The sequence below is a fragment of the Eulemur rufifrons genome, chromosome 8 (genome assembly GCF_041146395.1).
Source record: "Eulemur rufifrons isolate Redbay chromosome 8, OSU_ERuf_1, whole genome shotgun sequence".
NCBI lineage: Eukaryota > Metazoa > Chordata > Mammalia > Primates > Lemuridae > Eulemur > Eulemur rufifrons.
The window spans coordinates 110,917,425-110,930,996 of NC_090990.1; the positions used below are offsets into that span (position 1 = coordinate 110,917,425).

A 13,572-nucleotide genomic window follows, 5' to 3' on the forward strand; every position below is an offset into this window, starting at 1 on the left:
TTATAGGTGTGAACCATCGCACCTGACCCATCTTCCAGGTTTTGATAGCAGCAGATGGTACAAGTATAACAAAAAATTAGGGAATTCCGTGTAGATGTCTGTAATTCTCCTTTGCATAATGCAGGTGTCCTGTAGGGTTGTGGTCCAATAGGATGGGAAAGTGCCGAAGAGTATTAATTGCACATAATTGTGGGGTTTTGTAAAACAGTATATTGAAGTATCATTTGCAAATTCTACAAAGATGAGGTTGGTGGGCCAGCAGTATTATCCATACGATATATGGTAGCAGAGATTTTTTTTCCAGAATCTACTTGATATGGTCTGTCTGGCAAATTGGTCTTTAGGTGATTGCCAACGGATATATGGAAACATATATAAAGGGTTTTGTTATGATTACCACAGTCATAAGTCTGAGGGTCACAGGTAAGTTGGAGGGATATCTGGGGATACCTCTCTGAAAAATAGTGGGGATGACTACATCAGCTAGGGATCTAGGTAATACTGACCCAATTCTATGGAGTCTGTGTCCCCAAAATGGTCAAAAAAGAAAAAAAGAATATAGGCCTTTTTGTAAGGGCCACTTCCACTATCAAAATTCAAGGGGCAAACAAAAACAGTCTATTATATATACCAACTAGGGTTGAACACCTACAGAATTTTCAAGGAAGATCGTTTCTCAGAGAGCCTGTGCTGCTTTTGTTAAGCTTACAAATTTACATTCCTCAGTTCTGACTACATTCATAACACACAAGTAAAAACTTTTTTTTCTTTTTTCTTTCTTTTATTTCAGCATATTATGGGGATACAAATGTTTAGGTTACATATATTGCCTTTGCCCTGCCCGAGTCAGAGCTTCTAGCATGTCCATCCCCCAGACGGTGCCCACCGCACCCATTAGGTGTGAATATACCCATTCTCAAGTAAAAACTTTGATAAAACTGCCCATCTCATCTGGTGCAGGCCAAGCATTCTTATTTTCTTCTGAAATGTTCCAAGTTAAGGTCATTAGACTCTGGAAGTAATCTTGAATATGGTTTGACTGTCTTCCCAGTCTCACAGTTTGCCTCAACCAATGCCAGCTTCCTTGTGAAGGTATGAAGGTGACCTTAAGAGTAGATCCTTAACATTCCTGAATGGTAAATTCTGGGACTTCATGAAATTCCAAATTTGAAATGATGACTACAGCAAATAATTTTCCCCACAAAATGAGGACAAAATCACGTAGGCAATAATAAAACAGTTCCCGTGCGGATACTAAGTTGTTGCTTAAGCCAACTCACTAGCTAAGCAGAGGTTCTATGTGCTATCTTGGAACAAATGAGCCAAAGATTCATGTCTCAGTAAAATTACAAATTACAACACAACTTGAACCCACAATCATTTGAGAGTGCTCAAAGATCATAAAGGCTAAATCTTCAAATTCCAAGAATCTAATGGTAATATGGCTTACCATGTGATGGATGGAAGGGGACCTGTCACAGTGTTGAATATGAATGTTTTCATATTGTGGAACACATTGAATCATCCAGGATCAGGGTAGAGGTGACAAACCTTTTGGGTTCTTAGAAGTCAGTGCCCACCCATTTAGGTGGGCCCATGTTACAAAATGAACCATATACAGACCATTATTGAATATTCAGGAGACTCTAAGGCCAGATTGACATTTCACTTTGCCTCTTAACTCAGGTTGTACTCTGTACATACAGGAATTCATAACCAACTTAGCTCAGTGTTTCTGCTGACAAATAACTCCATAACTTTATAACAAATACTATATTTAAAAATAACATCTATGACTTATGTTTTCTTATCAATCAACTAGTTGTTCTTTCCTTTCAAATGACAGCTCCAGAAAAGAAGGATGAGAATACTTTGGGAGTGTCCAGGCCTGGAAGGAAGTACAAGATACGAACTTGCCCTTTCTGTCAAATAGATTGTGGGGAAAAAAGCAGTTAGAGGATGGTGGGAAGACATAAACATACAGGTCCTGACCTCTCTTTTCTAAACTGAAGTCCCAGACTGAAGTCCAGAATGAAAAAATATATCTCTTTTCTTCTCATTTGAGACTTTGTACAGTTGTAAAATACACCCATATTCCCTTATTATTTCTTCTAGTAATATTTGAACTCTTCAGGACTGCTCTCTTGTATAATGCTAATTAAAGAAAGCCTAGAACCTGGCCTTCTAATTGCAAGTTTTCTTAATTAACAAATACTAACAAAAATCTCCTGCTGGCCAAGCTTGGTGGCTTATGCCCAGGGAGGATAGAACAAACTTGCTGAGGAGTGGAATCGTACCCTTTGACCAACATCTCACCATTTCTCCCCCGACCCCCTAGGCCCTGGCAACCACCATTCTACTCTCTGCTTCTGTAAGTTTTACTTTTTAAGATTCCAGATACAAATGAGATCATATACTTTCTGTCTTTCTGTGTCTGACTTATTTTACTTAGCATAGTGTTCTCCCAATTCATCCACATTGTTGCAAATGGCAGGATTTCTTTCTTTCTTATGGCTGAATAACAAAAAATACCAAAAAATCTGTTTTTTGGAGTCCCTCCTATTAATTTGAATGAGATTAGACCCCTTCAGTCATAGCTTTTGTTTGTTTTTAATCTCCATGAATGAAGGAGGAGAGGGCAATACCAACAATACTCTTCTGATTAATTTTAAAGAACCCAAAAACAAAAAGAACACCAACCCCACATGTGTATGTTAGTTTCCTAGGATTTCTGTAACAGATGACTTCTGGGTGGCTTAAAATAACAAAAATTTATTCTCTCACAGTTGTGGTGGCCAAAAGTCTGATTGAAATCAAGGCGTCAGCAGGGTTGGTTACCTTGGAGTTTCTGAGGGAATCCATCCATGCTTCTCTCCTAACTTCTGATGGCTGCAGGCAATCCTAGGCATTCTTTGGCTTGCAGACACACCACTCTTAATTTCTACCTCCATCTTTACATGACATTCTCTCCTATGTATCTCTGTGTGTCTTTTTTTTCGTCTCTTATAAGGACACCTGTCATAGGATTTACAGCCCACTCTCACCAAGGATGATTGCATCTTGAGATCCTTTCCTTAAATACATTTGCAAAGACCGTTTTTCCAAATGAGATTACATTCACATATTGGGAGTTATGGCTTGGACACATCTTTTGGGGGCTACAGAATTCAATCTACTAATGCATATTTAAATCTTTTAGAAAATAGAAAAGTCAATTTAAATATTTTTACCAGGTCAATATATTATTAAGTAAAACAACCAATCAAAATTATAGAATTTTAGATAATTAAAGTTACTTTCATAGCCCACCTGAAGTCAGGGTGTCTTACATGACTTTTAGTTAGAATTAACATTTACAAGGAGAATTTTATGATACAAACTAGTATCTCCTTTTCTGACCTTCTAGGAGAAGACCAAACATTTCTCCTTATCTTGTTGAGATTTTTTTTCACCATAATTATGAGGGATCACTGGGGTAAGGTACATACTCTGAGAGAAGCAGAAGTGGAATTGCTAATATGGCAATCTGAGAGCTGAGCATAAAGACAAGGAGACCCCAAATACTTCCTGATCCAAAGAGCAAGAGTGAAATAATAAGGAGGAAATGGGGCCAAGAAACAGGAGCCAGATGGAAATTAGACCAAATGGAAATAAGTCAGAAAACACAAAAGAGGTCTTGGGTAATTTGTGTAATTTCCACAAACACCACGAAAGGTGCCTGAGCTTGTCTTATTGGTTTGATGCGTAAGATAGAAATGTTGAGATGGCTTGAAGTTTAGAACTCCCTTCAACTTCATTCATTCCCACTTAGAATCCATATTTGTACCTAACCTTCTTATTTGCCTTCCAATTAAGGAGAATGAAACGTTCCTTATTCTATTCAAGTCTAGCACCTTCATCTGTGTTCTTGATCCTATGCTCATTATCCCAATCAACATTTAGCAAAGATCAATTGAGAAGCTACTATATTCCTTCTCCTCCTGATTCTTCCTTCTTCAAATGTCCCTCCGCTCTCTTGTATCTCTTTCTCTATTGGCTCCTTCCACTATAAAGGCTATGAACATAATCAAGCCTTTTTCATAAAAACAAAAGCAAAAACAGAAACAAATATCCTCCCTTATTACTATATCACCTTTCAATCACTACTAGAATCATATAATTGGGCAAGGTTTGGAGTTTACTGGTCACACTTGGCCTAAGAAGAAAAGTGCAAAGGAATTTGGGGTGCTGAAGAGACAATGGTTCAGATTACCAATCATAAGAGACCAGTTTTGTCATGAAAGAAAATTAGACCATGAGAAAAGAGTATGATAGGTAAGGAGAATATGGATATATTTGGAAATTAAAGACCTCAGTGAGGCCGGGCGCAGTGGCTCACGCCTGTAATCCTAGCACTCTGGGAGGCCGAGGTGGGCGGATCCTTTGAGCTCAGGAGTTCGAGACCAGCCTGAGCAAGAGCGAGACCCCATCTCTACCAAAAATAGAAAGAAATTATTTGGACAGCTAAAAATATATACAGAAAAAATTAGCCGGGCATGGTGGTGCATGCCTGTAGTCCCAGCTACTCGGGAGGCTGAGACAGGAGGATCCCTTGAGCCCAGGAGTTTGAGGTTGCTGTGAGCTAGGCTGATGCCATGGCACTCAGTCTAGGCTGGGCAACAGAGGGAGACTCTGTCTCAAAAAAAAAAAAAAAAAAAAAAAAAAAAGACCTCAATGAGGTCAAAGAGATGGTAATGGGAGAAAGAGTTGCAAAAACGAGACAGATTGAAACAAAGGCTGTAGTCAGAGTTAGATATTAAAGCTTAAAAGTTCTGATAAGGAAAAATTATTTGTGAATGATCCAGGTTGTGGCCATGAATGGCCAAAATAAATTATCTCTAGAACTGAGTAGGCCAAGGAAGGCTAGAACATTAAATGAATTGTCCACATGGACATGGATGTCACCCAAGATGAGAGCAAAATACAGAGTAATCAAAAAGACTGTAACACAACTCCTAAAATCTTCTATGAATAAAGGGGAATACCCAAGATCTTGAAGGTCAGTAATTAACAGCAATGAGGATAAATAGAAGATTCATCAGATAAGTGATACAAACTTCAAATAAAGTGGAGGTTTTATACAGGTATGTAATAGTAATTGCTAGGAAGTATCTTTGGAGAATTAGAATGACCAGTCTAGTTGTCAACTGTAACGTCAGTAGGACATAGAAGAATAATGACCCTCCACTGAAAGGGCAGCAGGAGTTGTGATGTCCTTTAGAGAGAGGCATTAGAGGAGGAAATGACCTTAAGAAGACCACTTGGAAAACTGTTGCTTTGTCTGAGTGAGAAAGGATGATCACTTGACCTACCCAGTAGCAGTGAGGATGTAAAGAAGAAAGTATGTCCTAAAGATATAAAGGAGATAGATTGCTTTGGTAACTGGTTAAGTATGACTAAAAACTAGGAAAAATAAAGGCTGATTTTCAGGATTCTGGTTTGAGTGTATGAACATGCTCTTTACTGAAACAGGAGGAGAAGCAGGATTAAAAGCAAAGATGAGATCAGTTTTACATCACGTCAAATTTGTGGTTCCTGTGGGTTGTGCCTGTGGAAATATCCTATAAGCAATCAAATATATCCTAGGTTTATGAGAGATATTTGGACTACAGAGATGGATTTGAGACCCAGCATCCCTGGATGGAAGTCAAAGCCAAATGAGTGAAAGAGATCACTCAGAGAGAATGTTTTGTTTTGTTTTGTTTTAACAAATGAATGAAACCTCTTTACCTCTGTGGCTCTTCATTAATTTTTTCCCTGTTGGTCAGTGGTCCTGACTTGTTATTTTTGTTGAACTTGTTCCCCATCTTCCTCTTCACAAAAATTATTGAGCGTCTCCATTGTGCCAGCTCCCGGGAATACAATGGTGAAAAGCCCAGTTCCTTCCCCACTGCTTCTCTGACCTCTCACTACCTATCTTATTTATTAGAATATGGACTCTTTCTCCTATTAGAATATAAGCTCCCTAAGGGCAGAGACCTGTGTCTTATTCTCTGCTGTTCACAGAAACTAAACGGCGCATGAAACAAAGAAGGCTCTCCAAAAATATTTATTAAATTAATGAACAAAGTTTGACATACAAGGTTCACAAGGTAAACTCTTATAAACTAATATAACAAATAGCACAAAAGTCATTGTTGCTATGGTTAGATTTATTGTCGATTTATTAATTGAATTAAACCAGAAAAATAGGCAAACAAAAAATAACAATGACTCCACCTTGCAGCACTAAGGATGACTACTATCAAAAAAATAAAAAATAAGCTAGGCGCTGAAGGCATGCACCTGTAGTCCTAGCTATTCATGATGCTGAGACAGGAGGATCCCTTGAACCTAGGAGTTCCAGTCCAGCCTAGGCAACACAGTGAGACCCCAATCTCAAAAAATAAGTGCTGACAAGGATGTGGAAAAATTAGAACCCTTGTGCACTGTTGGTAGAAATGTAAAGTGTTCCAGCTACTGTGGAAAACAATATGGGACTTTCTCAAAACTTTAAAAATAGTATTACCATATGACCAAGCAATTCCACTTCTGTGAACATACCCAGAAGAACTGAAAGCAGTTATTTGAAAAGATATTTGTACACTCCTGTTCATAGCAGCATTATTTACAATAAATAGCCAAAAGGTGGAAGCAGCCCAAGAGTCCATCCATGAATGAACTGATAAACAAAACATGGTATATACATACAATGGAGTACTATTCAGCCTTAAAAAGGAAGGAAATTCTAACACATGCTACTGTACAGATGAAAATGGATGAAAGCTGAGGACATTATGCTAAGTGAAATAAGCCAGTCACATAAATACAAATACTGTATGATTTCACCTAGAAAAGTCAAATTCATAAAGACAGAAAGTAGAATGGTGGTTGCCAGGGGCTGGGGATAGGAAGAATGGGATGTTATTGTTGGATAAGTACAGAGTTTCAGTTTCGCAAGATAAAAAGATTTCCGGGAGATGGATGCTGATGATAGTTGTATAATCACATCATGAATGTACTTAACACTACTGAACTGTACACTTAAAAATGGTTGAGATGTTAGATTTTATGTGTATTTTACTACAATTTTTCAAAAATTAAATTAAATGAACAACTATGACTGAATAACAATCCACATCAATCAAAACCAGCAGCGGAGGATAACCTCCGCCCCGCCCAGCCCTTACTCGGCTTGACCACTAGATGTGGAAACAGGAAACCCCGCGGGTGTCAAGGGCACGCCTCAGACTCCGCGCCGGGCGTGACCGCAGGTTAAAGCAGGTCAACCTACGGCTAGGCTGCCACTGCGCAGGCGCACATCACAGCTCCCAAGGCGGCTTTGAAACGTGCCCGGAAGTGACGTCTGCAATGCTGAGACAGATTCGGGAGAGATTTGAGTAAATCGCACCGTGAGCTGGACGGGGGTCGTGCCGCCGCTATGAGCTGCACCATCGAAAAGATCCTGACAGACGCCAAGACGCTGCTGGAGAGGCTGCGGGAGCACGATGCGGCCGCCGAGTCGCTGGTGGATCAGTCGGCGGCCCTGCACCGGCGGGTGGCGGCTATGCGCGAGGCGGGGACGGCGCTTCCGGACCAGGTCAGGCAGAGGGTAGGGGTCCGATGCCCTCGGGTTCTGGGCAGGTGAAGGGTGGAGAGCGAGGTAAAGTGGGGACTCGGCTTGGAATTTATTCCCGGTCTCAGAGGGCGGCGTTGAGACCTTTCTGTGGGGTCGGGACCAAGAATCCTGTCCCGGAGCCCTGACTCCTGCCTCTTCAGTTGTATCTGCCGCTATTCTGTTTACGGCGCGCTTAGTCTGTCTCTGTTTGTCCAGTATCAAGAGGATGCAACCGATATGAAGGACATGTCCAAATACAAACCTCACATTCTGCTGTCCCAAGAGAACACACAGATTAGAGACTTGCAGCAGGAAAACAGAGGTTAGTCAGGCCTTTTTGTGTAGTTATTATTTTTTTCATATCCGCTAATAATTTGAAAGTCCTTGTAAAACTCCCTTAACAGTTCACAAAAAGGCACATCTTATATGTATTTCCAAGGCAGTACATTTAATAGGAGAATTTATCCCGTTCTGGCCGATTAACAAGTTTGTTACATTACCCTTTTCAAGGTCATCTGTGTATAGAGTTGCTTAGAGTGGAATTATTGCCGGGGTTTTTTGTTTTTACGCATCCCCAGATGTATAACAAAAAAGTTCATATCCTCAAGGGCTTAAAACTTAATATTTAAATATTAATTAAAATAAAAACTGAGCCAGGCGTGGTGGTACGTTTCTGTAGTCCTAGGTACTTGGGATGCAGAGGCGGGAGGATCACTTGAGCTCAGGACCTAGAAGCTGCAGCGAGCTATAATCGGGCCACTGCACTCCAGCCTGGGTGACAGAGCGAGACCTTGTCTCACCAAAACAAAAAACAAAAACACACAACAACTTAAAAAAAAAAAAACACTGAAGGTAGGATTGAAGGTTTTGTGTATGTTCTTGTGCAAGGTGGAAGAGCATAATTTTATCCTCAGGATATATATTCTTAGACTTGATGAGTATATTATTAATGATGGTAGTATTAACAGTTGTATGTATATCAGCTTACAGAGGCCTTTCACAAATACATCATTCTACTGTATTCTCATATCTTTATTTCGGGGTAGACAAGCCAGGTATTTATTACAATGGATTAAGAAATAGGCCAAGAGAGGTTAAATGATTTGTTTATGAGTATTAAGCAAGTAAGTCACAAAACTGAACGCAAACCTATCTGTTCTGATTACACATCCTATATTGTTTCTACCAGACTTGCTGCCTCTGCCTAGAAAGTTATCTTTTATGTAGACTTTAACTGTTCAGTTTTATGGACTTAAACACTGATTTTCAACTTTAGATTCTTAATATCTCATGGAGTGTCATTAAATTTCAACTGTTAAGACTTTGGATTTAGGAGCTATTTCTCAGACATCACTGCCTAGTTATTTTATTTTTTTAATAGAACTGTGGGTTTCCTTGGAGGAACACCAGGATGCTTTGGAACTCATCATGAGCAAGTACCGGAAACAGATGTTACAATTAATGGTTGCTAAAAAAGCAGTGGATGCTGAACCAGTCCTGAAAGCTCACCAGTCTCACTCTGCAGTAAGAAACTTTGATGAATAAATTCTAAACGAACTGAATCAAAATCTTGAGATTGTTTTAGATTGTGTGCTTGTTTTTGAAGAAAAGTAAGCTTGTTTTCCTTTCCCATTTATCGCATTCATTGTTTATTTTTCTATGGCTTTGTAAAGATATGAATAGAAAGAATGAGACTACGGTCTGCTGAGGTCTTTTTATTTGAGTGGGACTAAGGTTCCTCCCTTCCTCACCAAGATCTCTTTTCCAGATGTTAATGAATGCTTAGCTCTTCCACCAAATGTTATGCCACTTAGTGTTGAAGGTACTCAGTAAACACTTGGTTGGTTATTGTGCATTTCACTCAACTGTAAGCTCCTTGGTTATAAGGAATATGAATTCATATTTTATCCCTAACATAGTACCTGGCAGATAGCAGGCAGTCAGTAAACCTTTATTAAACCGAACTACATAGCATCATACTATGTTGATAGGGGAAAGAACTATGTTTTTTTAAACATGGCATAGTTTCTGCACTTTGGTTGCTTGTGATTTAACTTGGAAGACTCGGTAATTATTACGTTTGTAGAGTCCTTCATAGTTGTCAGTGTATATTCATGTGTACTATATCATTTAATCCTGGACTTATAGATTGGAGCCTCACTATTTGCTACTGTGAAATGTAGTAAAAGATAAGTTTCATCTTAGGCTCCATTGAATGCATTTTATGGACTTAACAAAAGTTTTAGGGAATAGGGATATTTTAAATATCTTGAAGAGAAAAATAAATTTTATTTATTTACATATCTGGAAGATAAAACATGAACCTTGAAGGAGACAGAGTTTAGCTCATATAGGAATACTTTCTAAGAGATATGTCCAAAGATAGAATAAGGCACCTTGGAACGTAGTAAGCTTCCTGCCAATAAAAGTATTCAAATTTAAGTTAAACAGCCACTTAGAGATATTGTCCAACATCCAAAGGGCAGTTAAACTACAATTGATCTTTTAAAAATGAAAATTATTTGTGAATACCAGAAGATCACTTTATTATGGCTTTACCTCTGAGGACTGAAATTATAGTGAAACTCCAGTGTAACTTCTATAGCATAGATTAAATGAACTCTTAAAAATCATAATGTATATGTTCTTTATGTCTATAGAAAAGATGACTTTTTTACCTTTGTTTCCTTAATATCTTCACAGGAAATTGAGAGTCAGATTGACAGAATCTGTGAAATGGGAGAAGTGATGAGGAAAGCAGTTCAGGTGGATGATGACCAATTTTGTAAGATTCAGGAAAAACTAGCCCAGTTAGAGGTAAGATTGTTGCTAATTTAGGTTCACAGCATTTCACGGTTTTCAGAATCTAGAAGGTATGCCATCCTGTCACTGCAGTGTACTCATGTTTTCTATATGCTCATAATTTAAAATTAAAACTCCTCCTTCATACCCTTTTCAAGAAAGGAAATACAGTAAACAGCAATCAATGAAAATACCAACTGTGTATTGGCTAGAAGTTGAGATACTATCATACTGGGAGGGCAGAGAGAGTGCAAGGTACAGGTGATATGTGAGCTAAAAATCCCTCATCTGGCCAGGTGCAGTGGCTGACACCTATAATCCCAGCACTTTGGGAGGTGAAGGTAGGAGGATACTTGAGGCCAGGAGTTTGAGACCTGCCTGGGCAACATAGTGAGACCTTGTCTCCAAAAAATTTAAAAATTAGCAAGACATGGTCTCACACACCTGTAGTCCCAGCTACAGGATGCTGAGGCAGGAAGATTGCTTGAGCCCAGGAGTTCAAGGTTACAATGAGCTGTGACCTGGCCACTGCACTCCAGCTTGGGCAACAAAGCAAAACCTTGTCTCTTAAAAAAAAAAAATCCCTAGCCATTACAGGAAGTCAAATAGATAATGTCTAAAATTAATGATCAGGGCCTGGCACAGGGACTCATGCCTGTAATCTCAGCAGTTTGAGAGGCCAAGGTGGGGGTGTCACTTGAGGCCAGGAGTTTAAGACCAGGCTGGGCAACACAGCAAGACCCTGTCTCTACAAAAAATAAATTAATTAATGTTCAGGAAGTAGCAGTAGAGGCATATTATTTGAAATTATGGAAATAAATACCAAAAGAAACAGATAAAAGTGTTAAAGAATGGTTGCCTTTGGGGAACAAAGCCAAAGCACTTTTGTTAATTTTATAAGCCTTATAGTCTTGGTTTTTTAAAAGCTATTTTCATGTAATATTTTGATTAAAATAAGAATATATTATTATACAAAGAAGGGCCTGAGGTGTTAGTGTGCTCATAAAATTGTCAGGGAAAAGCATTTCAGTAGATGGCTTGAGTGTCACTTATACAAGGTGCTGTCATGGGCCTTTTGAGAAATAACCAGAGAGAAAAAGATAAGGTACCTGCTCAGAGTCTAGTGGAAGGAAAAAGACTATTCCTTTCTGCACAAGTTTTTGGAGTTTTGTGAGCCACAGTATCCTCATCTTGAGTTAGAATATGGATGTATGTAAGCAGTGAGACCTAGCCTACAGATTGTTGCAAGATAACATACATGATGTATGCATGTGTACCTGGTATATGCTCAATAAGTAGTTCTTCTCCCCCTTTCCCTCCATTCTCTAGAACTGTAGGACATCTAGGAAAGGAGATTAATCAGACTGAAAAGATTATGAGCAATTTTAAAAATAGAAGAAACAATAGTAAAACTTGTGGGAATCATGGAGAATATCATAGAGAATTCTTCAACTGAAGAGAGACCTTTTTTTTTTCCTTCTTTGTAGTGCTAACACTTGGTATACAGAATTAAATGAATGTTTGTTAAATTAGTAAGTATCTTAGGAAATTCTCAGCTGTGGATTTTTTTGTTTTCTTAAAACTTTTTAAGTTAAAATAATATGTTTTCTGCTCCTGGTGCAAAATAATGTGTTGTGATATGGCTTGATAGTGAAAATACCAGAAATAAATATATACCTTTTTTTTTTTTCCAGCTTGAAAATAAGGAACTTCGAGAATTATTATCCATCAGCAGTGAGTCTCTTCAGGTCAGAAAGGAAAACTCAATGGACACTGCTTCCCAAGCCATCAAATAACTGAACTCTGATGGCTAGAGATTATCTATCAAGGAAGGAAGTTATTATCTTCCCATTCAAGTATTGTCCATTCAGTGTCTTGCCTCAAACTGGATTTAGTGTTGATTAAAGGTATCAGGTGGCAGTTTAGAATTTCCATTCAGTATTGGCTGTCCACAAAACAGTTTTGCAAATACACACTGAGTTTCACTTCACCATTCCTTTCTCCAAAAGATCACTTTTAATTTCCATTTCTAGGACCTTGGTTTACATAAACTGTGCTTTCAGTTCATTTTTGTTTTTCACATCTCTAAAACTTTGAGCATTTTATTATAAACCAGAAATTTTATTTTATATAGCATTGTAAAATACACTTCTAAGAGTTTTTAAAAGAGATCTAACTTTTTAAATCTATTCGGCATAAACTTGGATTTTTTTTCCATTTGACAAAAGTAATACAATTCTACAGAACTAGATTGGCAGATTGTCTGATTTGTAATGTTTCACCTGTGAAGTTTTAAGTCTCTCTGGTGCTAAGAGTTGGCACTTTGTGACCTGGTGTCTTTACTCTTAATTTGAGAGAACCTACTGGTAGTCCCCAGGAAACATACTTGAAATAAGTCAACTATTTTTTTCTCAGTGATAGTATAATCATCATATTCAAAGTTCATATTGTTCAAAGCTGAGGAACTTGTCCTGTGTATGTGCACGCACACGTGCACTTAGTTCAAATGCTAAAAGTAGCTTTTATTTATTCTATTAAATATAAGTAGTCAAAACCAAAAAACACACACAAAAAATGTAAGTTGTGAGTTTTTCAATTGTGTCCTATTAGGAAATCTTCCACTTACGTAGTTTACCACCCAGTGTGAAAAAGATATCATAAATTTATTCACATCATAGTTCTTGGGTACTACATTCTCCTATTTAATTTATATATAACTTCCATCTTACAGTTAAGAACCATCATTTATTTGGATGTCTTTCATTACTAGCACTAGTAGTTGGCTTTTTTTTTTAAGATCCATTTTTCACACAGAAGTAGTTTTATTACCTAATGAGAGTTATTATATCGATAATACTGAATAGGTAGCAACAAAGCAATATTGTGATTCAACTGCTGGGTGGTTAACTAGGTTCACTCATCAACTCATTCCCCTGTTTGTTTATTCAAGTCTCAAATTTATATATTACTTCCATGTTATACTATCTATTAAGATTTGCCCCAAAATAGTTGAAATAATGAATGCTAAACCTGTCAATATTTTTCAGTAACATTAAGCATCATACCGCATGGGAGAGACCCAATATCTAGAGTTTTTTTTAGTGCTTTATGTGATATAAATTTCTTTCACGGCT

At 38.1% G+C, this 13,572-nt stretch overlaps 1 protein-coding gene across 2 annotated transcripts; it reads left to right on the forward strand.

The window, feature by feature from the left end:
* Positions 1 to 7,377: 7,377 nt before the first annotated feature.
* SIKE1 (suppressor of IKBKE 1) lies at positions 7,378 to 13,128 on the forward strand. Of its 2 annotated transcripts, none has more exons than XM_069478940.1 (5): positions 7,378 to 7,630; positions 7,853 to 7,958; positions 9,018 to 9,160; positions 10,340 to 10,453; positions 12,133 to 13,128. In XM_069478940.1, the coding sequence occupies exons 1-5, from the start codon at positions 7,460 to 7,462 to the stop codon at positions 12,232 to 12,234; spliced, it is 636 nt and encodes a 211-aa protein (XP_069335041.1). In that variant the 5' UTR covers positions 7,378 to 7,459; the 3' UTR covers positions 12,235 to 13,128. The 2 variants fall into 2 exon arrangements, with proteins under 2 accessions (XP_069335041.1, XP_069335040.1); XM_069478939.1 differs by having other exon boundaries at positions 7,378 to 7,618.
* The last annotated feature ends 444 nt before the right edge of the window (positions 13,129 to 13,572 follow it).

Coding starts and splice junctions, on each gene's coding strand:
- SIKE1 (XM_069478940.1), top strand. CDS start 7,460: ATGAGCTGCACCATCGAAAAGATCCTGACAGACGCCAAGACGCTGCTG. Junction 9,161..10,339: donor CTCACCAGTCTCACTCTGCA/GTAAGAAACTTT, acceptor ATATCTTCACAG/GAAATTGAGAGTCAGATTGA. Junction 10,454..12,132: donor AAAAACTAGCCCAGTTAGAG/GTAAGATTGTTG, acceptor TTTTTTTTCCAG/CTTGAAAATAAGGAACTTCG.